General features: G+C 43.0%; 1 protein-coding gene across 1 annotated transcript in view; it reads right to left on the bottom strand.

The window, feature by feature from the left end:
• The window catches only part of LOC127642430 (sphingosine-1-phosphate transporter SPNS2), a 99,702-nt gene that overhangs the window by 42,306 nt on the left and 29,496 nt on the right, over nucleotides 1-27,900 (bottom strand). The window contains exon 3 of the mRNA XM_052125048.1: nucleotides 5,404-5,540. Within this exon, the coding sequence (XP_051981008.1) occupies nucleotides 5,404-5,540 (137 nt within the window). The remainder of the gene's footprint in view (nucleotides 1-5,403; nucleotides 5,541-27,900) is intronic.

The raw sequence follows: 27,900 nt of genomic DNA on the forward strand, positions 1-27,900 counted from the left end.
CCCCGATAGGAGTAGCCGGCATCCGCATTCTCAACTACCTCGACGACTGGCTTATCCTAGCACACTCTCGAGAGTTACTATGCACACACAGAGACCAGGTGCTCTGGCACCTCAGCCGCTTGTGGCTTCAGGTCAACTGGGAAAAGAGCAAGCTCACTCCGGTTCACAGCATCTCTTTTCTCGGGTTGGAGTTAGACTCAGTCTCAATGACAGCACGTCTCACGAGCGAGCGTGCTCAGTCGGTGCTGGATTGCCTCGCTTCCCTCAAGCCAGGCACAGTGGTCCCGCTAAAACTTTTCCAGAGGCTCCTGGGGCATATGGCGTCCTCCGCTGGGGTTGATGCATATGAGACCACTCCAGCACTGGCTCCAGACTCGAGTCCCGAGACAAGCATGGCACCACGGCACGCATCGGGTAAGGATCACCCCCGCCTGCCTCAAAACACTCCGACCCTGGACAGACCTCTGCTTTTTACGGGCAGGAGTGCCCCTGCAGCAGGTTTCCCGACGCGTTCTGGTCACAACCGACGCCTCCCGGTCCGGGTGGGGTGCCGTGTGCAGCGGGCACGCAGCAGCGGGCCGTTGGAAAGGGGCCCCGCTGCGTTGGCACATCAACTGCCTGGAGTTGCTGACCGTCCTTCTCGCCCTCAGGAAGTTCCTCCTCGTGAGATCGGACAGCACCACAGTGGTGGCGTACATAAATCTCCAAGGCGGCGTACGCTCCCGCCACATGTCACAACTCGCCCGCCGTCTCCTCCTATGGAGCCAGCAGCGACTCAGGTCGCTCCGTGCCACTCACATCCCCGGCAAGCTCAACGTCGTAGCGGACGCGCTATCACGACAACGCCTGCCCGGCGCGGAGTGGAGGCTTCACCCCCAGTCGGTCCAGCTGATTTGGGAACGGTTTCGCAAGGCCCAGGTAGAGCTGTTTGCCTCCCAGGAAACCTCCCACTGCCCGCTCTTGTACGCCCTAACAGAGGCTCCCCTTGGGACAGACGCGCTGGCACACAGCTGGCCCTTGGGGCTGCGGAAGTACGCATTTCCCCCAGTGAGCCTTCTTGCACCGGTGCTGTGCAAGGGTAGGGAGGACGAGGAGCGAGTCACGTTAGTGGCCCCCTACTGGCCCACTCGGACTTGGTTCTCGGAACTCAGACTTCTCGCGACAGCTCCTCCCTGGCGAATACCCCTGAGAAAGGACCTCCTCTCTCAGGGATGGGGCACGCTCTGGCACCCGCGCCCAGACCTCTGGAACCTCCACGTCTGGTCCCTGGACGGGATGCGGAAGAGCTAGCCGGCTTACCAGCGACCGTTGTGAATACAATTAACCAAGCCAGAGCCCCCTCTACCAGGCACCTTTACGCCCTAAAGTGGCGCTTGTTCGCAGATTGGTGTTCTTCCCGAACTGAAGACCCGCAGAGATGCGCTGATTAGGTCAGTGCTCCTGTTCCTACAGGAGAGGCTGGACAGGAGGCTGTCCCCGTCCACCCTCAAGGTGTATGTTGCCGCCATTGCCGCCCACCACGATCCTGTAGACGGCAAGTCTTTGGGTAAGCACCGACCTGATCCTCAGGTTCCTGAGAGGCGCCCGGAGGTTGAATCCCTCCCGGCCAGGCCTAGTTCCCTCCTGGGATCTCTCGGTAGTCTTGGCAGGACTCCAGAGACCCCCCTTCGAGCCACTTGAATCAATTGGACTCAGGGCCCTCTCTCTTAAGACGGCCCTGCTGATCGCGCTCGCCTCTATCAAGAGGGTCGGGGACCTGCAAGCGTTCTCTGTCAGCGACACTTGCCTGGAGTTCGGTCCGGCAGATACGTCTGTGATCCTAAGACCGCGACCGGGCTATGTGCCCAAGGTTCCTACCACACATATCCGAGATCAGGTAGTGAACCTGCAAGCGCTGCCCCGGGAGGAGGCAGACCCAGCCCTTTCGTTGCTATGTCCAGTGCGCGCCCTGCGCATTTACCTGGACCGCACACAGAGCACCAGACGCTCTGAGCAGCTCTTTGTCTGCTTTGGGGGATGGCAGAAAGGGAATGCCATCTCCAAACAGAGGCTCGCCCACTGGGTTGTCGACGCCATCACACTGGCTTATCACACCCAGGCCATGCCCCTACCCTTGCGGGTCCGAGCTCACTCAACAAGGGGTGTTGCGTCCTCGTGGGCACTGGCCAAGGGCACCTCCCTAGCAGACATCTGTAGAGCCGCGGGTTGGGCAACACCCAACACCTTCGTGAGGTTTTACAACCTCCGCGTTGAGTCGGTTAGCGTCTCGTGTTTTGTCAGGTCCGAGCCCGTGAGAACTCGGTAACACGTGAACCGACCGGCCGGGTGGATCGCTTGCGCCCAGCACCCTTTTCCTGATGTCAAGGTTAAGTAGTGCGCCTTTTTTCCCAGGGCGCCCCACTCCGAGTCGGGACCCTGGTCGATTCCTCCCCAGCCCTCCGGGTCCGCGGTTCAGCGGAGGAACTCGCCGACCCAAGCCACTGCGGGTACCCTGATGGCTACCCTGTACTGGTATAGGTGCTCTGCAGGTAAGGCCTCCTGCTCAGACTCCCCCTGTGTGTATTTCCACGGTTCTGTCCCCTTACGAGCGGACCCCCGTGTCTCCCTTAGGCAGTTACAGCTGCCCCGGTCACTGTGCTGTAGCAACTCCTCCCTTTCGAGGCTGGATCTACCACCGCACCATACTTTCCACACGAGCCCTAAGACGGCCGTGTGACGTGTCTACCACTTTTCCTCCCCAAGAAAAAGGGCAGGTGTGGTCTCCGCAGGGTCTGGGTAAGACCCCCTTCCCTATATGCGTGTAAGGGCCCCGGCCGTGATTGCTCTATGCGAGAAACAGAGAGAAAAGAGGCCCAGCCAGGCTGGCCCATTCCCATGTTGGCAAACATCGCCTTGTTCCCCTCTCAGGGTAACTAGAAGGATCCCGATGTTCGTATGGGCATTTGGGAAGGGTACGTGCAGCCGGGTACAGACGATGCGTGGCACTGGATGAATCCCTGCCCGCCTCTGTATCGGCAGTTCACGTACACGGTTCAGCACATGGCAAGATTGGAATGGGTCCCCTAGTGTCGCTTCTCCGACACAACGTGGAGAGAGCGACAGAAGGGGAACGTTTGGTTACGTATGTAACATCCGTTCCCTGAGGGAGGGAACGACACGTTGTGTCTTTCCTCCGCCATGTCGCTGAACCGAGCCACTGTTGTGGCCGGACCATTTCCGGCTCCTCAGAAAAATCCTGACTAAACTTCCGTATTTGCCCTGCTTAAATACCCGTATGCAGGGGCGGGGTATGCAAATACTGACTGCCAACTCTCATTGGCCCTTTTCAATAGGTCAGAGGTGAATATCGCCGCTCAAGAGAGACCCCTAGTGTCGCTTCTCCGACACAACATGTCGTTCCCTCCCTCGGGGAACGGAGGTTACATACGTAACCAAACGTTTTTCATCATTTCAGTGTATTCCTTATGAAACATTGTATTAAAATTTTTATGCAGCTCTTGTAGCAACATTGCAGTAATATTGACGTGTTAGTTAGGATGGTGGAAGAGGAGCTTGTGTGTAAATATGATCTGCAGACTGCTCTTCATGGAAAACGTTATACACTGTAACAGCATACAGCTGTGGGTATGATGATTGATAGATAAAAGGATACCTGCATCATCTGCGCCATGTATGCATCTGTGTATGGGTGTACGTTCTGGAAGGGAACATGTGACTTTGATGCAGAGTGGCTTCTCCTGTCAGTGTCGACTCAGCATTGCAGATTGAGTGGATTAAAGTATTTATACCCCCTCAACCCCCCACCCCACACCCCCGTGGAATTCGGCCATACCATTCCAACCACACACAGTTCCTCCAGATACACACATAAATACACACACTCAGTGAAAATGAAAACAGGCAGCAAGAGGCTAACACACAAAACAGTGCACACACATTAACAAACGAACTCACTAGAATCTGTTATTTTAGCCACAGGGAACATTCCTTAGCTGCCGTTTCACTGTCTTACTCTCATTAACATGGCCTTTAAATTAGCCGCCACTCTCTATCTCTGTTTTAATAACCTCCCCAGAGACTGGCCACACACACATACACTTTGATTGATAGGGGGTCAAAGGATTCTAGACAATAGTTATCAATTAAAGGCATGTAGTGTCAATCTTTGCCTGCCACCCTCAATTCGGCTTTCCTATTGTCCTCCAGTGTCTGTAATAGTTTTGGTTCATCATTGTGAAAATTAGTATTTCTCATTATAAACGGCCTTGGGTTCAATATATATATATATATATATACACACACACACACACACACACATACACACACACACATTTCATAGTGCAGGTTTTGCATTGGGTGGCATTTGTGACTCTTGATAGTGTCGGGTGTAATGCATTAGTAAGCAATTAATTACTTACTGTAATTAAATTACTTCTTTCTTGAAAAAAGTAAAGTAAGGGATTATATAAAACAATAGTTAATTTAAAATTTAAAATTAACTTCCAATGTTAAAATGTATTTTTTTAATTTAACGCTGCCCCCTTAAATTCTTTGTCCAGTTCGAGAATAATGTATGTGATTTTAAATTATTTATTTGAAAGAATTAAAAGAACAGTTTCATGTCTATCCTTGTATGGTTCATCTGGTTGAGGTTGATATGGGGTTTAAAAAGTCATTAGAAATAAGTAACACAATTACTTTTCAGACAGAGTAATTAGTACAGTAATCTATTTGCACTGCCGAAGATGTAATTAGTAGTTAGTAATGAATTACTTTTTAGAATAACTTACCCAACACTGCTCTTCACAGTGATTGGCTAACAACTGTGATCTCTCTATGACATGAGCGAGTGAGTGTGGGAAGAAACACGGAGTAAGATATATAGAGAAGACAATAAGCATATGAAAAACAGTCATATAACTGTAACAACAGGTCTTTACAGACAGGGCTAGTGTTATGCCCAGCAAAGGATGAGAGGAAGCTAGAGAGAGCTGAAATAGAATAGATGGAGCATCTAAAAGATAAATAAAGTACATCTGACTGCAGTGAGCTTGTTGGTTGTAAAAAATATTTTAAAAGATCCAAAACCAGATCAATGTGCAATGGGTCTTGCTATGCTGAATGACTCAATGTTGTTTCAAAGCTCTCTCTCAAATGATCCAGTAACTGAATGAGCTCTAGAGATGCTACTGCTGGGCTTGGTTGCTGTTCTGCTTCTAAAAATACACACGGCTTGCACTACAAGAACTAGTCCAGCCCTTTCTGTACAAAAATGGTCTGCATTTATATTTTAAAGATTCTATTAAAATGAACCAACATGATTCCTTTAAGAAGTTCTGAGCAACAATGAGATTGATGATTTAAAGAGGTGCTTGCTGAAGAAGAAGAAAGTTTGACCCTTACGTCTTTGGTAATAAAGGAGCTGAGCAGTGTCACGAAAGACCAGAAGAAGATTCCACAGCTCAGAATGATCTTTCTGTTGAAACGATCCCCCAGGTATCCGAAAATGGGTGCGGCCACCATGAAACTGCAGATGAAGACTGTAAAGAAAAAGCGTGATTGAATCAACTTACATCTTCAACATTTATTCTATACTTTATAACAATACCATATATATAAAACATAATATATATATATATGTGTGTGTGTGTGTGAATGGATGGTGACCATTACAGTATATATGGCATCATGTGTAAATAGTGCAAAATGTGCAAAAAGGGATTGAGATTGAGGATGAGGTATAAAATGGCATTTAGCATTGTAGTGCAAATTACATGGAACAGATCTAAACAGTTAAATGCAAGACAGAAGGTTCATAGGATTCAAGTATTACAGGTTGTGTGCAAACAGCAGTAATATTGTTCAGTACAGAATTTGTTATAGATATATATAACAAATTCTGTACTGAACAATATTACTGCTGTTTGCACACAACCTGTAATACTTGAATCATATGAACCTTCTGTCTTGCATTTTGGATGGATGGATGGATGGATGGATGGATAGATAGACACAAGTTGGATGGAGAATTAAGTCCCCTTATTCCAATGAAAACTGAACAACTGTCATGTTCTCTGTCTTTTGTTTTTGTGCTGTTATTTTGAAGTTTAGTTTAGTTCCTGTTTCCTGTTTGTTTTTTGTAGTCCTTTGTAGTTTCATTTTATGATTGGTTTTCCCCTGATTAGTTCTCCTTCCCTGATTATTTCCCCAGGTGTTCCTTATTCCCTTGTTTGTTCCTTTTTATATAAGCCCTTTTAGTTTCTTTGTTTCCTGGTTGATTCTTGCATGTTTTTGATGCTCTGTGCCAGGTCTCCCTTGTTTTGCTTGTTTCTGAGTTTTTCTTTGTTTCTGAATAAACTGCTGCGCCTAGATCCTCATTCTCCGCCTGCTTCGTCACAGAAGATCTAACCTCCATTATGGATCTAGAAGATCATCAGATTGTCAGAATTCTCCTCCTCAGGCAAGAGGACCGTCCAGTTGAGGATCACATTCGTGAGTTCTTAGATCTGGCAAATTTAGTGGACTACCCAGAATTTTCCTTGGTGGTTTTCTTCAGAGCAGGCCTCTGTAGTTCACTAAAGGAGCTGTTGCCTCCGGCAGAACCTCACTGGACGCTCCTCGAGTTTGTGGAGGAGACTCTATGAGTGAGCGGCTCGCCGTTCACTGTGGGTGTAAAGGAGGGTGTAACATCTCCTCCCACTGAGGTCACCCCCCAGATTTCCATGGCTCGTCCCCCATGCCTGCCACGGCCAACGAGCCAGCGCCCACTCCTGCCACGGTCAGTGAGCCAGCGCCCACGCCTGCCACGGCCACCGAGCCAGCGTTGCCAGCTCCATTCGCGAGGAGGAGGAGGAGGAGAAGAGGAAAGGCTTCTGCTCCCCAGTATCCGCCTGCCACGGTCAGCGAGCCAGAGCCTACGCCTGCCACGGTCAGCGAGCCAGAGCCTACGCCTGCCACGGTCAGCGAGCCAGAGCCTACGCCTGCCACGGTCAGCGAGCCAGAGCCTACGCCTGCCACGGTCAGCGAGCCAGCGCCTGTAGCCTCGACCGTCCCAGAGCCAGCGCCTGTAGCCTCGACCGTCCCAGAGCCAGCGCCAGCAGCCATGACCGTCCAAGAGCCAGCGCCTCCCGAGCCTCCCAGGGCTCCTCCTCTCGAGCCTCCCGAGCCTCCCAGGGCTCCGCCTCTCGAGCCTCCCGAGCCTTCCAGGGCTCCGCCTCTCGAGCCTTCCAGGGCTCCGCCTCTCGAGCCTTCCAGGGCTCCGCCTCTCGCGAGCCTTCCAGGGCTCCGCCTCTCGAGCCTTCCAGGGCTCCGCCTCTCAAGTCACTCGAGCCTTCCAGGGCTCCGCCTCCCATGGCTCCACCTCCCGAGCCTCACAGGGCTCCGTCTCCCAGGGCTCCGCCTCCTGAGCCTCCCAAGACTTCCCCCCTCGAGCCTTCGACGCCTCCGCCTCTCGAGCCTCCCAGGGCTCCGCCTCTCCACAGCACAGCCTTCCACGGCTCTGCTTTCCACAGCTCTGCCTCCCACGGCTCCGCCTCCCGGGCCTCCCACGGCTCCGCCTCCCGGGCCTCCCACGGCTCCGCCTCCCGGGCCTCCCACGGCTCCGCCTCCCGAGCCTCCCACGGCTCCGCCTCCCGAGCCTCCCACGGCTCCGCCTCTCCAGCCTCTTAGGGCTTCGCCTCTAGAACCTTCCATGGCTCTGCCTTCCACGGCTCCGCCTCTAGAGCCTCCTATGGCGCCGCCTCCCTCAGCTCCGCCTCTCGAGCCTCCCGAACCTCCCAGGGCTCCGCCTTCCAGGGCTCCGCCTCTAGGGCCTCCCATGGCTTCAATTCCTGAGCCTTCCACGGCTCCGTCTCCAGAGCCTTCCAGGGCTCCACCTCTAGAGCCTTCCAGGTCTCCGCCTCTAGAGCCTCCTACGGCTCCACCTCCCTCTGCTCCGCCTCCTGAGCCTCCCACGGCTCCGCCTCCCTCGGCTCTGCCTCCAGAGCCTTCCAGGTCACTGCCTCCTAGAGCCTCCTACGGTGCCACCTCCCTCAGCTCCGCCTCCTGAGCCCCCCATGGCTCCGCCTCCAGGGCCTTCCATGGTTCCGCCTCCCAGGCCTCCTGAACCTGCCCCTGTCCGGTGGCCTCCTCCCAGGCCCCCTGACCCTGTTCCTGACCTGTGGCCTCCTACCAGGCCTCCTGACCTGGCCCCTGTCTTGTGGCCTCCTCCCAGGCCCCCTGACCCTGTTCCTGACCTGTGGCCTCCTCCCAGGCCCCCTGACCCAGTCCCCGTCCTGTGGCCTCCTCCCAGACCTCCTGACCCTGTTCCCGTCCTGTGGCCTCCCAGGCCTCCTGACACGGTCCCTGTCCTGTGGCCTCCTCCCAGGCCCCCTGACCCTGTTCCCGACCTTTGGCCTCCTCCCAGGCCTCCTTACCCGGTCCCTGTCCTGTGGCCTCCTCCCAGGCCCCCTGACCCTGTCTCTATCATGTGGCCTCCTCCCAGTCCCCCTGACCCAGTCCCCATCCTGTGGCCGCCTTGGACTGCCTGTCTGCCCCTTGTGCCCCCTTGGACTGCCTGTCTGCCCCTTGGGTCCCCTTGGACTGCCTGTTTTCCCCTTGTGTCCCCTTGGACTGCCTGTTTGCCCCTTGTGCCCCCTTGGACAATTTGTTTTTGTTTTTTCTTTTTTGTGCCTTTTGGAGCGTCTGGAATCCGCTCCTTAAAGCGGGGGCTCTGTCATGTTCTCTGTCTTTTGTTTTTGTGCTGTTATTTTGAAGTTTAGTTTAGTTCCTGTTTCCTGTTTGGTTTTTGTAGTCCTTTTGTAGTTTCATTTTATGATTGGTTTTCCCCTGATTATTTCCCCAGGTGTTCCTTATTCCCTTGTTTGTTCCTTTTTGTATATAAGCCCTTTTAGTTTCTTTGTTTTCTGGTTAGTTCTTGCATGTTTTTGATGCTCTGTGCCAGGTCTCCCTTGTTTTGCTTGTTTCTGAGTTTTTCTTTATGTTTCTGAAATAAGATCCTTATTCTCCGCCTGCGTCGTCACAACAACTAATACCATATGTATCCATATCCTTATTTTTTTAAATGATGAGGAACCTTAAGACTCCATTCTACCTGGATCTTACGAGAATTAACCAAGATTCCTCAAGCTTTGCTACAGCACAACATTTATTTCATTGATCAGAATTCTACATATTCAGTAAAAGTCCAGATCAATATTCTCAAGAAAAGTATAGAAATATTTTATTTTTATTTTTGAGTTTTTCTTGTTGTCTGGCTATATTGTGCAACATAGAAAACCTAAATGAAAACTCACAGTAAAGCATTCCTGTAAAAGTACTACAAAATCTTGCAGTTGCTAATCTGACAATTGGACTGAGTTGGGATTCCCAGGAAGTGACATTTAAAATGCTTTTCATTATGAGTTATAATAATAATGAGTAATATTAGAGGTGCTTATTAGAGTAATAATACTCATCTGGAAACTTCAGATCTGGCCATTTTGCAAATCGCAGTGTGTGTTGTTTTATGCAACATGAAGATGTTTTGGCAAGCTCACTGAGAGACAAATACAGTGTAGTCTGTAAAATACAGAAGTCTTCTGTATTTTAGTTTGTAAATTGCAGCAGTGGCTGTAAAATATAAATTACACCCTGTATATATAGTTACCCTTTTAGACACTTAACTTACACAAATGTATGTATGTCATTGCATCTGCAAACAAATTATGCTAGACATTATCTAAACTTTTTTCAATTGCATCATTTGATATTTTTTCAGTTGCTTTTAACCAACTTGTGCCAAGTTGAAGTCAGTTCCCCTCAACTTCACACATGTGTCCTAGCAGTGCAGTGGTGGCCCATGCATTTTAAGTCTAGGCCTTCAAGAACATATTACCATTAATAAAACACAGTTTCACAATGAGTAAGACACCGTATGCATATCATACATTACATGGCAGTCAACTAATAATACCAACTGACATTTTAAAAACACGTCCATGCACGAAAGCCAGAACCAAGGAGGTCTAATACCAAGAAAAAGCTCTCTGATAATATTTGCGATTTAAATTTTGCTTGCAATAAATGTAGTTTTGTCAGTGTACACGGTTACTTTTCAAAACTTGATTAGACACTGAATGCTCAAGCAGCCTAATTTGCATTTAGAATGTTGCAATAACAAAGTAAAAAGCACTTATCAATTTGCTTGAAGTGAAAATTAGCCCTCATTTCCTGTTTAATTAATCAATTGCAGGATCATGCAGAACATCTCAGATTTTTAAATCCATAAGGATCTCAGCGGCAATGACAGCAGTGATAACAGCCGACTTGTCAGCAAGATTTTGCGCTATTTGCTTTCAAATTACGTCACTTAAAGTGTGACTGTGTCACTCAAGGCCAGCTAGAAGGCCTAGACTGAGACATATCCTAAAGATCACACACACCAAGAAAAAAATAAATCAATCTGATTAGCTGATGAATCAGACAGTGTGACTTTAGATGCCTATTCACTGCAGTGTTGAGGTATTCTGTGGAAATTCTGAAGGCCTGACGGGGTGGAGTTCAAACTCACGCGCTGCTTCAGCCATGCCATTTGTAAAACAGTTGTCACACTTGGCTTGTAAGCATCAAGGAATAAATTCTGATTGGATAAACTTTTAGTTTTCCTCTATTTGTTTGTAGATTAATTAAGAGTGGAAAGTGATTGAAAATACATAGGCAAAAAGGTCAATGAGAATGAAAGGATGAAAAATATTTATTTATTAGGCATGCTATGCCAACAGAGAAGGCTTTGCTGGTCCTGAGAAATCGCCACTGTAGTAGTGTAACCACGTGTAATTTATAACATCAACCATAGACATGTCCCACTAAATTTGGTGTACAGAAAGTGTAATTTGAAATCAAACTTCTTTTGGTGAAATGTTTTGATTGAAAAGGAAGTTTGTGCTATATTTTGGTAAGACTTATCGCTAGTTAATGCATTAGGTATTATAAACAATTTTTTTTTACAGCGTTTATTAATTTTTGTTCATTTAAGTTAATAAAACACAATTAATAAATGACTTGGTTTGATATTTTGTTATAATACATTCAAACATTTTTAAGTGCAGCTTCAGCCACTATACATATAATATGTATTAAAGTCCTGCTATATAATAATAAATCACATGCACAAATACATCCTCTTTTGTGCTGAGTCTGAGAGACCTTAGTTACACACAGAGGACTCTAAAGTCATAAAGTCTGGGCTGAAATTTCTACACTCTCCCCACACTTGATCAATGGCCATGTTTGGATATTTAATAACTCCCAATTTTTGTGGAAGCTTGAAGTTGCAGAAGCCACTGGAAACATTGCCCTGTGTTGTCCTTGGCTGCTTGTTCAAACCAAAGCTCGGCTAGACTTCCAGAAACACTCCAGAAAAAGGCGCAGATCCCACATCGAGCCTGCTGGGAAATCAAAGCTCTCTCCACACACTCAAATCTGTACAAATTACAGCAGCACTATGCTAAATGATCTGCTATTTAATCCATGAGTTCTCTCACTTAGTGATCGTAATTAGGCTTCCTTTGAAATCGGCTCCAAAAATGAAAAAATATTCTGTAGTATTCTAAACGATGAGCAAATAATAAAAAAAAACAACTGAAAACTAAAAAACTAACGTAATTAAATTGTGTTTTTGTGGTCGAGTCCAAGTTGGACTTACACCAGGTTTTGACAAGAGTGAAACTGGTGTCCAGGATGTCTATATTTCCTCTGATGTTTGGTTATGTCATGAGGCACATGCCTCACATTGCTCTCAGGTGATCTAGCTGATAGTTTAAAGATACAGTCTGAAATTATCATAAGTGATACTGGGTGGTCCCACAAACACTGTTGTACAACTTACAATGTATCAAAAAAGACACATGATCAAAACATTACTTTGTTATTTTCAAACGGACATAAAATCTCATAATGAAACTGTTTGAATGTAATTTCTCTGTCATTAGTAAGTGCCACACGTCAACATGGTCTTCATGTCAATGAAGACTTCAGATACCAACAATTCTGTTACCACAGCTTCCCCTAAAATTTTATTAGAAATGTGGAAATGGTGAGTTTAATATATGTACATATATTTTATATAATTACAATTACATAATTACAATAAATTTTATTTGCGAATAAAAGTGTAAAATGTCACTATCGCACTTTCATTCAATTAAGGCAATCAATTTTTTTCCAGAGAAGTCGATTGACCATTTAAGCCATGCTTCAATGGAAATCAAGTAGGTATAGCTGCAGGCCAGAGATCTCCAAATGGGGAGGAATCTCAAAAGAGGGTGGGGTTTCATTAAAGGGGGCACGGTTACTCCAAAAAGGGGTTGCACCAACTCCAAAAGTGGATGTCACACACGGTTAGGTTAGGTTAGGTGTTTTCTCTATATATGGTTTGGAGCTCCTGCTGCTTTTGCAGCTCTGCCTGAAGCTATATTCTTCTCAATCAGTTTCCTGTTCCATTAGATTTCAGTCTGCAAAAACTGTGTTTAGCATAATTAATTATATTCATTAGGAAAGTTCACTGTTTGAGCACTGTAGTAGTTAGAACAGCTTTGGGGAGCAATATTCCAGAGACCAAAAATAATTTCTGCACTTCCCCACATTTGAAAAGCAATGGCTGCCACTGTTTTACACATTACACGTTTAATAAAGATTATGAGTAACTGATTATGAATAGTTCTTTTTATATTTACAGATCCTTCTTATACTCTTATAGGATTTTTTGGTTGTGTGCATTTTCAGTCCTTTTTTCTACATTTATTCTTACTACTTTAAACATTAATAAATGAATAACCTTCAAACAGAAGGACAGAAGGACAGAAAGAAAGAAAGAAAGAAAGAAAGAAAGAAAGAAAGAAAGAAAGATAGAAAGAAAGAAAGAAATTAAACATCCACATTGAAAACAAGTGGGTGTAATGTGCATTTAATCAGAATGGGATAATTTCTCATATACTGTATAATGCACTGAATGAATATAAATCCCAGAAGCTATGATCCATCTAACCGCTGCTCAACCGAGGCAATCAACACCTCTCCTTCTTGCAGAGCAGTGAGAGAAAGACAGACAGGAAGAGAGTGGGAGATTTTATACTAGAAGCCTCTTCTCCCACTACCCTCTCTGTGTCCGATATGTGTCCACTGCTAATTCCTCTGTTGATGACTTAACTCTTTTTCTGTGTCCATCACATTATACAGCTATGCACACCACTAACACCTGTGGATATGTATGTGACTGTGCAACAGAGAGAACATATGGACCAAACACTAAATACACAACGTGTGCAGTGAAAAAGCTCCAGAAATATTCATGCCTAATCTTTTCCTGATGAACTATTCATCCTGCAGAATTTAAAGTAGCATCTTAGACAGAACAGAATATTCATTCACAATAGGGTGATCTCAAAAAAGTGTTACGGTAAGAAGAGATCAAAGGGTCAAAGATAACCATTAACTGATCTTTAAAATTGCAAGACAAAGTGCAAGTACACTTGTTTTTAAGCTTTTCCCCACACATACTTACAGTAAGAACAAAAAGCATGAGCATGCCCTCTGCACTTGCACTGCTCTGACCTGAGGTATTTGCCCAAGGCTTCATCAATTAACATACTTGCAAGTTCCTCATTCACTTACCTAATCTAATGGCATTTCTGAAATGACTCGAGCCATGTCACACACCTCACCTGTCAGTCTAGGTGAATGCTGTGGGAACTTTCTTACTTCAAATAACAAACCTCTTAAGAAGAAACGATGCCTTTTCTTTATATGACCACTGATCCCTTTTTTTCTCTAGGGGATTTATAAAGAAAACACATTTGCATTACTTGCATATCTTCCAGCATCAAGCTGTGTAATGTTGCCCTTCAAATGGCTGATACATAGCCTGTAAATATCATTCTTGATTCCCTCTCATTTAGAAGAAGGAATATTCCTCTGTCACTCACTGCTGCTTGTCTTCTATTTAAAATTCACTGAGTCTTGTAACTGTCATAAAAGATCGCAAATAGATGAGTGAACAGGCATATCCTCCTCTGTCATCCTCTGCTTTTCTGCCTTTTGGGATGAAAGATGATATAAAGATGGATTACATCCTTCCTATAATCTGACAGAGAATGAAAAACTCAGCACCTTTACACCCTACTTACTTGTTTCCTAAACCCTTTTGTCAGAGTGTGGTGACCCTTTACAAGCAGTGTTGTAAGTGAGAGTCATGCCGTTTAACTGGAGCATTGCTATAGTTAGCCTGAAATTGGCATGGCCGTTTTTTTTATTTTGAAGTGTTTTTAGCAACAGGAACCAAAGAGACTAACTGCATTGGCTCACATCAAAACACATATAGTGTATGTTCTGTGTACAGACATTTGGAAACTGTGGGAGAGTCCTTTCTGACTAGCCAGATTTAGCATATTTCTTTGGGTTAAAGCTTTGCATTACCTAAACATGTTAGAGTTTTTTCCTTGCCACAGTTGCCTTCGGCTTGCTCACAGGGGGGAATTAATGCACTATTTTCTGTAAAGCTTCTTTGAAACAATATGCACTGGCATAACTCTGATGCAATGATTCACTGGAGCGAGTGAATTTGCTTGTTTATCGAAAGCAGACTTGCGTTATGAGATTCACAAAAATAATCTGAAAACACAAATGCATCCACAAAGGTTTGTTGGAAGTCGTAATGTTGCATGAATTTACATGAAGGTGTACATTGAACAAATGCCTCTTAAATGTGTGACTGTTTAATTAATGATTACATTTAGCAGATATTTTTCATTGATAAGCAAAACAGCCATTAGTCCATATCTGAAATTATGTTCCAAACGGAAGTTCAGGAGGAACTTGTTCATCTAAGCTTGCCAATCTTATCTCAATGATATATAAGTGGCTTCTTTATTCAGACCACAGTTGTGGCTTTGCTGTTGTGTTGTGGCTTAATTTCATCATGTTGTGGCTTTTCTGTTGTGTTGTGTCTTAATTTCATAGTGCTGTGTCTTAATTACATTGTGTTGTAACTTGTGGCTTATTTTCTTTGTGTTGTGGCTTTTCTGTTGTGGTGTGGCTTATTTTTTTCTGTGAATATTGTGGCTGTTCCTTTGTGTTGTAGCTTAATCTGTTTGTGTTGTGATTTATTTCTTTTGTGTGTTCAGCTATTATTTGCTTGCTAATTTTGTTGTGTTGTGTACCCCTGGGCCAACTTACTAGTGTCACAAGGATGTATTGTACTATTCTTGTGTGTTTGGGCAGCAGGCAAGTTTATAAAACATTTGCGTAAAGTTACTTAATAGGCTCATTAAGCATATTTACACATCTGGAAAATAAATATTTGGGTTGTGCCAAAAACAAATTAATATCCTGAGCTCCTACAATGCATTCCCCATATAGCCAAAGACAAGTTGAGCCAGTGTGGGCCAACTAAATGCGATTTAATGGGCAGAAATGGGTCATATGTTGTGGGCTAGCTGTGAATGACTTGCTAAAATAATTACATCATGCTGTATTTAATTGCTTAGATATTTATAATTTGCAATATTCAAATAATGTCTCAAATTTGTGAGTCAGTGCTCAATCCCAGTCAAACAAGTAGGAGTGTGTGATTTCATACATTTAGGAGTAGTCTCAAAACATGGTATAATGAGCAAAGACAAGCAAACCAATTAAGAAATTTACAGTCTATACACCTAGAGCTCATGGGTACAGTGTTTTAATATCGATCAATGGTGAATTTCAAGTTATTTCATTTAACAGATCAGATTAAATGTTAATGAATAAACCACAGCTAATGTTGTGTGAAAGAGCTTTTGTTTGTGTATGTGGTTGTGTAGGCAGACTCTAAGCTTCCTTTCAAAATCATCCCCTTCTTTGATCAAATACCAAAGGTTTATTAGAAACTTGTTACCATGACAACAGAAGACTATACCTGAATCACACAATCCAGTTTTGTCTCAGTCTATAAGAATTACCATCGCTTTAACCAGAATTGTCCTGTAAAGGAGAAGCACGCTCAGCTATGAGGCCTTCACCTATGTTGCAATAATGAGTTCTGTTCTCTGCTAATAATTTCATTTGAACAGCAGTTGGACAGTATGTGAGTGGGTGTTTGGATACAGAAAGATAGTGACTAGCCAGGCAAAGCAGTGATTGCCAAGAGAGGACACACAGGAACACATCACCTATAAGAGTCAGTCAAAGCAACTTCCACCCCACTGATGAACAGTTCTGGAGCAAACCTGTCAGAGTGAAAAGTTCAACTTCTAGAAAGTCTTATAGCATGCAAATTCAAACAGAAAGCATTATAAAACAGGTAAGCTGAGCTTGGTGAAGGCATTAGAACTAGCCTTAAATGTGTAAGAGACACCCCTGATCTCCGAATACAAAATTGCTCAAGAGTGCATAATGTGAAACTGAATTAAAAGAGACGAAGAGCATCTCCTGAATTTATTTGCTATAAAACTGAGATGAGGGAGAGCTTAGCAGATTACAATATGCAGAACGAGAAACACCTTATCTTCTTGTGTCCCTTTTATCTCTTAATTTTTTCTCTGTGTATGTTGTAAAATGAAAGAGATATCAGACACAAAAGATTATTTATTTTTTTTAAATTGCTGATCACAGTGTAACTACTTAAGGATACACTAAATATTCCTCTTAGAAATTTTACTTGGAAGGTCTAACAGAAGATTTATTGATTAAGATTAGATATGTATGTGGGGCAAATAATATGTCCACAAGCTTTTTTGTTTTATAAACATTAGGAATTTAGGTTAAAATGCATATGAATGAACATTTCAACTTTCAATGTTTCTGCTATCACTAGTTCATTGTAAGTTCATATTTCATATAGATATATGTGTTGATACACTGAGAGGAATGGATCATTGTCAGTATATTAGGATAAATCTCAGGTAGCGAGAGAGAAAGACAAGGAAGGATATAGAGAGAAAAAGATAAATTTGCCAGAAATTTTATGAGCCCCTCCAGTGAACAGTGTCACCTTGACCAGGATCTGGCAAGTTTTACATATTTGACTTATGTATGACAGTGTGTGTGTGTGTGTGTGTGTGTGTGTGTGTGTGTGTGTGTGTGTGTGTGTGTGTGTGTGTGTGTGTGTGTGTGTGTGAGCGTGTATTTATCACTTTGAGGGGACCAAATGTCCCCATAAGGATAGTAAAACCCAAAATGTTTGACCTTGTGGGGACATTTTGTCGGTCCCCATGAGGAAAACAGCTTATAAATCATACTAAATTATGTTTTTTGAAAATGTAAAAATGCAAAAAGTTTTCTGTGAGGTTTAGGTTTAGGGATAGGGTTGGGTTTAGGGGATAGAATATAAAGTTTGTACAGTATAAAAACCATTATGTCTATGGAAAGTCCCCATAAAACATGGAAACACAACATGTGTGTGTGTGTGTGTGTGTGTGTGTGTGTGTGTGTGTGTGTGTGTGTGTGTGTGTGTGTGTGTGGGAAGAATCCATGTAAAATGCACACATATTTTTTAACTGAAGTTAAAATGTGAGCCGTTACTGGCCTACAGAGTGTACCAAATCATCATACTTCTAGCAAGAGAACTTCACGGATCTTATCCAGTGTGTCTGAAATCAACATTCACAGACACTTATGAGAAGCACAAACATCTGCAGCTCAGGTTAATCCAGGTAATCCACAAAAATAATGGACACTCCGCTTTTTTCATGGTTTCTTTGTCTTTTCTGACTTTGTTGCACTTTAATGTCATGCAGTAACACAATGACATAGTGAATGATATATGTCGTCATGAAACAGAGTCCCTTCCCTTCAAATCCGATCACAGAGATTTAAGAGATTTAATAACTTCTCACCTGACCACATGTGATCGGATCACCAGAAACACATCTTAATGCCAGGTGTAAATGGTGTCATAGTTAGACTCTGGTCTCTGATTGTAAATGTGATATTGATGCAATTAAAACTACTGAAACAACGTGACAATAATCCAAAAGCTATTTTGTTATACAGGTAGGTTTGAGATGTTAATCATCCAGGTTTTGAATCCTAGAACATCCTGATTGTTGTAATGTAAAGAGGCACAAATTTGTCATCTGACAGAATTTAGAGGATATACACACCAAATGAAGCCCCAAACTGAATGACAAAGCTGCCATCAGTAAGTGTAAAACTAATGGAATGTCACAGTATCTTTACCTACCAGTCAGTTTAAACCTAAATAAATGGAATATTTGTGCCAAGAAGACAAGTGCAGTGAGTGTACTTTGATCTGTCAAGACAATGTCCTGTCTGCCAAGAAACACTGTTGGCATGTATTTATCTCTCTCTCTCTCTCTCTCTCTCTCTCTCTCTCTCTCTCTCTCTCTGTCTCTCTTGATTTGATTGAATGTTTTCACAGATCCCAGGTAATGATCATGTGAAATTCTATGTAAACATTGTTGAGGTGAACAACAATTCTTTAGATGGTTAAGATATTTTAAAGTAGATTTTTATTGAAGCTTGACTGAAAGCTTAATTTGTGATGAAGGCACTCAAAAATGGTTAGAGGGTGTAGACAAGAAATGGACATCCTCTTTACCATTAACTATAGTTTTAAAGGTTGTTTTTGAACACACCTGAATATAGTTACCACTGGACAATGAATTACTGAGTCTGGTGAATGGCTATGGAAAAGGTATGCAGATACCTTCTTAAGAAACAGGGCTGGTCACTCAAAGTCAATCATTTTCAGTTTTGTCAGACTCATTCAAAAATGCAGTGTGGTAGTAAAGTTATTTTTCCACACCTTTATCCATTGAAGTTCACTAAACAGTGATCGCTCACACCAGGAATCAAGGTGGATGCCATTTGCTGACATGCTACATGTACCACATTTTGGTTGTAATGTTACAACAAATTTCATAAGAAATATTAGGACTGCACTATTTAGCACAGAAGAGCACAGAAAAAATGGACACAGTGGATTATGTATGTCAGATCCATTCATTCATCAGCATGTTCCAACAACATCAATGGACAATGCAGGTGCAGAGCGACAGATGCTTGGGAAATGACATAAAACTTTGCCATCTGTGTGTGTGCATGCTTGAATGCTTGTGTTTGGTCTGTTCTCATTGTGTCTTCACAATCTATAGGGTCTCAACAGAATAGGAGGGGATGTTAAGTTGTTTGAGTGTAAAAAGAGGAGAACTGAATCAGACCATAACAAACAGATGAAAGTATAGTCGAAGCAAAGAACAAAGAGGTTCAAACCTCAGCTTTTCATAAAGGATATAAAACAAAGTAAACACAGGTCACCTCATGTGTGCTATTTGTGTTAATGTTTATAGCAAGATAAATGGGCCTAAAACTTTTCAAAGCACTGAAATACAACACATCACATCAAGGAGAAAAGGACAAGTAGTTTATATTACAGAAATCACTGATCCAATAATAGAGAACAAGTGCAGCTTTAAAACAGAAACTAGTTAGCTTCTGACATACAGAATCAGATATAGACATTGTGATGTCATCACTAACACATAACTGTTGAATCACAGTTGAATCTCACAGATACCAAATGCCTAATATCGTGTAGGTCCCCCAAAACAGCTCAGACTCGTAGAGGCATGGACTCCACAAGACTTCTGAAGGTGTTCTGCGAAATCTGGCACCAATCCTTTAAGTCCTGTAAGTTGCGAGATGGGGCCTACATGGATTGGACTTGTTGGTCCAGCACATCCCATATATGCTCAATCAGATTGAGATCTGGGGAATTTGGAGGCCAAGTCAACACCTTGAACACTTTCTCATGTTCCTCAAACCATTCCTGAACAATCTTTGCCATTTTTAGGGCACATTATCCTGCTGAAAGAGGCTACTGACATCAGGGAAAACTGTTGCCATGAAGGGGTGTACGTGGTCCGCAACAATTTTAAGGTAGGTGGTACATGTCAAATTAACATTCACATGAATGCCAGGATCCAAGGTTTCCCAGCAGAACATTGCCTAAAGCATCACACTGCCTCAGCTGGCCTGCCTTCTTCCCATAGTGCATCCTGCTGCCATCTCTTCCCCAGGTAAACGATGAACATGCACCCGGTCGTCCACATGATCTAAATGAAAACGTGATTCATCAGACCATGCCACCTTCTTCCATTGCTCCGTGGTCCAGTTATGATGCTCACGTGCCCATTGTGGGCACTTTCGGCAGTGGACTGGGGTCAGCATTGGCACTCTGACTGGTCTGCGGCTGCAAAGTCCCATACTTAGCAAGCTTTATGTTTTATGACACCTTTCTATCATGGCCAGCATTACGTTTTTATCTATTTGTGCTACAGTAGCTCTTAAGTGGGATCAGACCAGATGGGCTAGCCTTAGCTCCCCACGCATGTTAATGAGCCTTGGGACGCCCATGATCCTGTCGCTGATTCACCAGTTGTCCTTCCATGGACCACTTATGGTAATAATCACTGCATACCTGGAACACCTCACAAGACCTGCCGTTTTGAAGATGCTCTGACCCAGTCTTCACAATTTGGCCCTTGTCAAAGTCGCTCAGATCCTTAGGCTTACTCATTTTTCCTGCTTCTAACACATGAAATTCAAAAACTGACTTTTCACTTGCTGCCTAAGATATCCCACCCATTGACAGGTGCCATTGCAATGATATAATCAATGTTATTCAATTCACATGTCAGTGGTTTGAATGTTGTGGCTGATCAGTGTATATTATGAGGCAAAAGTGGTAACAATTACTGATTTCTATTAGACATCCCCAGGACACAGCATTCAGATTTTTTCTTTCACATTACAGTAATGTGGCATTCACAGATAAGAGAGATGGAAGCGCTTGTTATATCAGGCAGACTCGTTGCAAGCGTTAAATCATTATTTAAATCAGGATCTAATCATAATACAGCCTATGCTTGATAAGCTCCACTCAGCTGTCCTTCATAGCTTCATTATGCCGCTGTTTGTTTTCACCCCTTCACCACAAGTTCAGGTCCTGCTGTAAGGGGTAAGCTACACTACCCTGCCCTCATCGTTTTCAGGCAGGAACTGTCAGTTCAAGCAAGAATCTCAGCATTGAACTGTAGGACGAGGTTTTGCGCCAAAGGAAACTATTCTTTCCATTTATTCATATGAATTCTTATATTATCAGAGTCTTTCTGATAGAACAACACTGACATGCACAATGTTTTATAAGACAAATGGAAAATGGGGAGGATGTTTTGTTAACTTTAGTTTTTTCGTCAAATTTCAAATGAGTAATTAGCAAAAATGCTACAAGATAAAAAAAGCCACCTGGGATACAAAAATTTATGCTAACCTGCTAACACTATACCAATTAGAGATATGATTGTGTTAGATGCATTGAATAACTCATCTATAGGATACTACACTCTATGTGGAACACCTGTTTAAAGCTTTCCGGTCTCTGTTGTAACAAAGAGAATACAGATTCAGAACTCTATTCACAAAGTAGAACATAGATACTAACACATTCACACAGGCATAATGCCCAGAGAATGACGTGTCATAAAACTATGCAAGGAACTACTCTGTGTTAAGCCGCTTTGGAACAATATGTTTTGTGAAAAGTGTCATACAAATAAATTAAAACTGAAAATTGAAATTGAAATAACAATGAATAAGTTTAAAGACACCCACACAAACATTTGCATTCCTGTGTTGAACAGAAATCTTTTCTGTGGATTCTCCTCTTTACAGTAAATGTGTCAGGGAGGTGCTATTCACTCTTATCTAGGTGTAACATTATTACCATAAAGACATCAGCAATGTTTCACCTCAAAATTATACAACGTTTTAAAGTAAAACCTCCTTGGAGGCTGTCACAGAAATGTCTTGAGACTGAGCACTGCTTAACATTTTTTACAGCCCATTCCAGTAGTTCTTCTTTTAGATTAACTGTTTGAGGGAACACTCGGCAACCAGACAGATGAACACAGGACAGAAAAATAACAAATGAGGGCACTTTAATATCTCAATTGTTCCTCCTAGACAGAATAAATGTGGAGCCAATGGAGACTTTTGCTTAAGTTTCTTGCTTCTCAGATTTTTCTTCTAAGAAAAAGACTCCAGTAATCTCACGTGTCTCCTTTAGAGTTTCAGAAGAGATATAAACAATGCCTCAGACTTTGCTCAGATTTTCCAAGACATCAAAGTCTGCAATCACAAGTCTGATTTTAACATGAGATTTTAACATGAATGAAAATGAAATAATTTTCATCAAATAATTCTCAACCAAATTATCATAGCTATGCTATCCACATTCATTTGATACCTCTTCCTGCATGTCAAAAATGTTCTCATTTGTGTCTGTAATTTCTCATAAGGGATTTAGGAGATATATCTGAGACTAAATTGATATTTAAAAGAGACATGACTGAGAATTCCATTAAGTCTCCAGTGATATGAAAGAGCAGCCTCTGAGCAATATAAATTTCATCTGGGAGAGGCCACTGTCATCTGACAGATGTATCTATGAATCTACACAGAGTGAGACTCCACATTAACAATTTTCCACCTAACCTTGACGCTCATGCATACCTCAGTCAGAATTCCTCTTCAATACAGGGCTTAACTAATGTTCTAACTGCAACACAAACACACAGTGCACACCACCAGCATTCCTCTGATTTACTTTGTTGCAAACCATTTAAAAAAACTAGCCTATTTCAGGCTTCAGTAGTCTTGGATTACTGGTGTGGGTGTGTATGATGTATGTGAGAGTGCATATGTTTCTTGGCTCATTATATGTACGTTGTTGGGTAGAACTTCCCCGAACTGGGCCACGCTGTATGTAGCAAACCAGAACGTTGCAATACACTTTTTTTAGAAACACCACAATCAGCTCTGCCAAGATTCTGGGGTGAACCCGTGCGATTGTGTGGCTCACATGTGGAAGTGGTGGTAAATGGTGTGAGGTTGTAACGCTTTTCACCACTGGTTCTCTGCTCTTACTATTAGCTTTCAGCTTCACTTATACATTTCAACAGACCTGAAAGAGATTAAAGGAATGCCGCTGATAAAAGGGAAGACCAACTCAACACTTCACAGCTGAATAGTGTTAGTAGAGAGTGTGTGGGACCAAAATATTCACACTGTGGTGTGTAGGCATGTATGGTGCACAAAAACACAGTTTTTTCTAATTAAATAGTTGCACTTTTACACACATACACATACAGACTTATACCACCACAGACTTCACTAGATGCTTTTGTCAGGGTTCTGCCCTTAGTTCTGGGGTTTTCCCCTTTGTGGCAGAGCCCTGACATGTACATGTTCTATGTCTGTTTTATGTCTTGTGTCTGGATTCAGCCACTTCATTTGGTTTGATTTATTTACTCTGTGGCTGAATCCAGGAACTTGTGTTTTGTCTTGTGTTGTGTGAATGCACTTGGGTTTGTGTTTTCTCATTCCCTTGTGCATTCGTGCCTATAACGGTGATAACCCTGCCCTCTCGTTTACCTTGTAATCTGTCTGATTATTAGTTGATTTTTCACACTTGCCTTCCTCATTTATCTCCTTGTTTTCTTCCCTATTTAACCCCAATGTTTTTTGTGTCTTGTGCCAATTCGTTGTAGAATGCATTGTGGATTATTCCCTGTTAGGTGTCTGTCAGCTGGTTCCTGTCCTGTTTGTCTGATTACAGCCCTGCTCCAGCCAAGCCCGTCTGGTTTGTCGCCCTGGACTGTGTTGTTCCCCTTCGGGGTAGTTTTTGTTATATTTTTTTGTATTATTAAAAGCCCATTGAATTGCCACTTGCGTTTGGGTCCTTCCCTCATCTCAAACCTGACAGAACGAACTGGCTTTATTTGGACCCAGCAAAGATAATATTGGCATCTTCCCATCTCCCAGCCAGCAAAGTTCCAGCAACCAGCCGTTGGTCCAGCTCAACCATCTCTGTTCCCTCCGAGAAGTGGAGGGTGATGCTAGAGATTTTGCCAGCAACTTTCTCGTTGCGGCGGATGAGCTGGACCTCAGCGAGGCTGGGCTTAAGGACATTATTAACATCTGCCTTCAGGACCTCTCGGTTCCTGGGAGATGGGAAGGCTGGGGTTTCTTTCATTTTAGGAGCTTGTGGGTTACATTCATCATCGTAAGGAGTGAATAACTCCTGAATATGGGTGGCATCCCTCCTTTAACACCAACACTCTCTCAGTTAGTCAGAGCCCCAGTCTTCCAATGGTCCGTAAACGGAGAAGGAAGAACAGCACGGCTTCAGACTCCCCAGCTGACTGCCAGGAGGCAAAGCCTGCTGCTGACTGCCACGAGGTGGAGGAGCTCGCTGCTGACTGCCAGGAGGTGGTGGCCATTAACGCAGCAGTTCTTTTCACCGCCCGAAAGAGGAGGAGGAGAAGAGGGGCACCTATTCCTCTGCCACTGCCAGAGCTCCCGGCCACGGAGGACGTTCCCCAGTCTCTGCCAGTGCTCATGGCCACGGAGGCTTTTCCCCCTTCCCTGCCAGTGTGCACAGCCATGAAGGCTGTTAACTTGAAGCTGCCAGCGTTCACGGCCACGGAGGCAATTCCCCTTCCCGTCAGAGCTCAAGGCCATGGAGGTCATTCCCCAGGTGCTGCCATCATTACTGACCACTGCGGCCTTCAAGCCTGTCCTGTTCCCTATAGTCACAGAGTCTGTACAGTTCCCTTTGTCCGTCAACGAGCCTTCCAGGGTTCCATGAGATCATTGACAAGCCTGCCCAGTTCCCTGCGATCATCTAGTATGTCCAGTCCCCAGTGGCTGCCACTGCCCTTTGGCTTGGACAGAGAGGAGCTTCTACTGTATCTGTGTATTATCAGCTGTTCACACTCACACTCATGCCGCTGCCCCATTGTGTTTTTTGTCTTGTGCCAGTTCGTTGTGGAATGTATTGTGGATTATTCCCTGTTAGGTGTCTGTCAGTCGGTTCCTGTCCTGTTTGTTTGATTCCAGCCCTGCTCCAACACAGCCCATCATCTGGTTTGTCGCCCTGGACTCCCCTTGGGTGTAGGTTTTTGTTTTGTTATATTTTTTTGTATTAATAAAAGCCCATTGATTGCATTTGGGTCCTTCCCTCATCTCAAACCTGACAGCTTTAAATGAAATCCAGATGCAGATTTAAGTTTAGAAGTTTTCATGTTCATCTGTTTTGTTCATAGACATTTAAAATTCTGTAAAAGTATTTTATAAAACTCAGTATTTTTGTCTTGCGTTGTAGTAAAAAAAATTTTAAGCATTCTGAAAATACACTGCAAGATTTTGTGAGATATTTTTTCTTATATAAAGTTTATTTTTCTTTAGTTGTCAAGAAGCTTTTTCTTGGTTTAAGCATAAATGGAACAAACCAAAAATAATAGAAATAAGACTTTGCTAATGGGGTAAGAAAAATTTACTTAATTCAAGATATATTCTCTGAAAACAAGTCTAAATAAACAAGATAAAAATGTATCTTGTTTTAAGGATATATGGAAAACAATGGAAATACTGATAAATATATATATTTTTGCAGTGTAAGTGGTCATTCAGACCAAACTTGTTCTTGTGCTGAAAAAGATAGTCACAATGAAATAAATACAAAGTATGCAGATGTCTCAAGATGCATTTTTAAAAGTTGAATTACTTTTGAACTTGACAAGTCTCAAAAAGGCATTTTTCACAGAAAATACAGCGAGACACGGTGCAATAGTCAAAGAAGCCTGTCTAGCACATGAAAAAAACTATTGAAAATCAGTGCAGATCAACATAAAAGCACATTCTGTGTGAATGGCCCCTAAAAGAGCAAGAATTAAACTGTACACAGGAAATGGTGCCTTAACTGTTTTTTACAGTTTTCGCCTTGGTTAGACACCAGAATTTAGATGAGAAAAGATAATATCCTGTAATTTCATTGCTTACAGCTGGTTAGACTCTGTGTAATAACCGGTAGCTGGTGTGTGAGAAGCGTGGGATATGGAGCTTTTTTATAGTGGGTGTGCAGTTTTTCTCTCCAGCCCAGAACTGATGATAGGCCGCCATTCAAATGATAGAGTGTGTACATTTGTGTGTGTCTATGTCTCCTTGCCAAAGCTGTTTAAACCAATATGACAAATTTACTCACATGGCGTTGTGTCCCTATGCACACAAACACTCACAAACACAAAAATGTATGATTTATGAAATTGCCACACCCATGTTCTCTGAATTTCATAAAATGTACGACCTTGAGAGATGAGGCTGTATTGTGTGTGGATGGGTGGTTCTGTTCACAAGGGACAGAGAACAGTCCCTCGGCTTGTATTGATTTGTTGATGTCTTCGCCAACCCAGAAAAAAACCCTCTGCAGGACTTGGTTTGTGCAACGCCTAATCTATTTCTAATGTGCGAGGGATCTGAAATCATTGGCAACAATTATGTGTTGTGTTGACCACTGAGAAAGATATAGGACAGATGGCTGCTTTGATTGTGTCCTGAGTCTACATAGACAGTCTTAATCATATTTATTCACTCTCTCCATTCCTATGTACTGTCCTAGCAGATTCTATTACTGAAAGGGAGGATGCAATTGTGAATCTCAAATGAGACTGGCTGCTCAATGGCTTTGGGATTAACGCTTGTTTTGATTGGTTGCAGGTTGTAGTATTGGCATTGTGCACTGTGAAAGAGTCCTGAGGATCAGGGTGGGGTTTGGGCCTGTATATTAAGCTGTCCACTGTGAGACATGGCTTGAAAACTCCCACTTTCTCTAGCTTATTCACACACATGCATTTCATTAACACAGAATTGCACAGAGGCCACAAAGCATTTCAGCTAAATCTGAAGCAGATTAAATCATTTTTATTCATCATAGCATATGCAGAGATGTCGATTTGTTGTATTGATTGCTCATTACCCTGTGTCAAAGTCAGGCTGATGGAGAGAGAAATTGCTTTTTTTTTCTTCCCCATTTTTGTATTGAGACAGCTACAGTTATACAGCTATATTACATCAGTGCGGCATTGACAGTGGGAGTGAAGCCATCCTCTTTTTGTTTCAATATACATCCCTTCATCATTTCCATCCCCCACACTTAGTCTGTGTCCCTCTCTCTTAAGCATGTCTACTGCTGTCACTTTCCTGCTGTGGAATTCATTTATTCATTTTATTTGATTAATTTATTCACTTTTTACAAAGTGCTTGTCACATTGACAGTGCAGCATAAACAGCAAAGAAGCAATGTGTCCTGTCAGGTCCCTAATCATACAGAGAGTAAGCCTAGTGAGCAAACTATGCAGCATTTTTAGGGGCTGTTCAGACCGAATGCATTTTTGTGCTAAAAAACTAGATACATATAACAAAATGCAGGTGTATTAAGATTTTTTTTTTTAAACTGCATCTAAAAAACTATGCACCAACATGTCATGTTAACATAGAAAAAGAAGGAAAAGGATTGCAGATTGACACAAAAATGGTAATGGTGTAACAGCACTTAAGCATCATAAGCAGGTATGGCAATCCCAGAATGTATTGTAATGAGCTCATTGAAATCCAAGATGATGTATGAGATGAGAAAAGTTTTGATTATAAATAAACTAATATTTCATTCGATACTGTAAAGTAACAAGAAAAATTGTTTAGTGTAATTAAAAAAGTTTAATTTTACCAAATATTTGTGTTTGCTATGTTTTTATGCTTATTAGGTTTTCATGCTGTTAGCTTAGCAACATGCTAACATAAACTTAAATGAGGTCTTCCGTCCAAAGCGATGTGTGGTGAGTGAAATTGCTGACTGTAGGGCATTCCAAAACAGTAAATTCTCTTAGTTCTATAAAGGTAAGGATGCTGCCTTAACAGTCGATCACACTAAACACATTTATGTGTCTGTCTGTGCTCTTTTTCTATTGTTTTTCTATGTAAACATGCACTTGATGGACATCTTTGACGGTTGCACCATGTCCAGACATT

Source organism: Xyrauchen texanus, chromosome 4, assembly GCF_025860055.1.
Source record: "Xyrauchen texanus isolate HMW12.3.18 chromosome 4, RBS_HiC_50CHRs, whole genome shotgun sequence".
Classification (NCBI taxonomy): Eukaryota; Metazoa; Chordata; class Actinopteri; order Cypriniformes; family Catostomidae; genus Xyrauchen; species Xyrauchen texanus.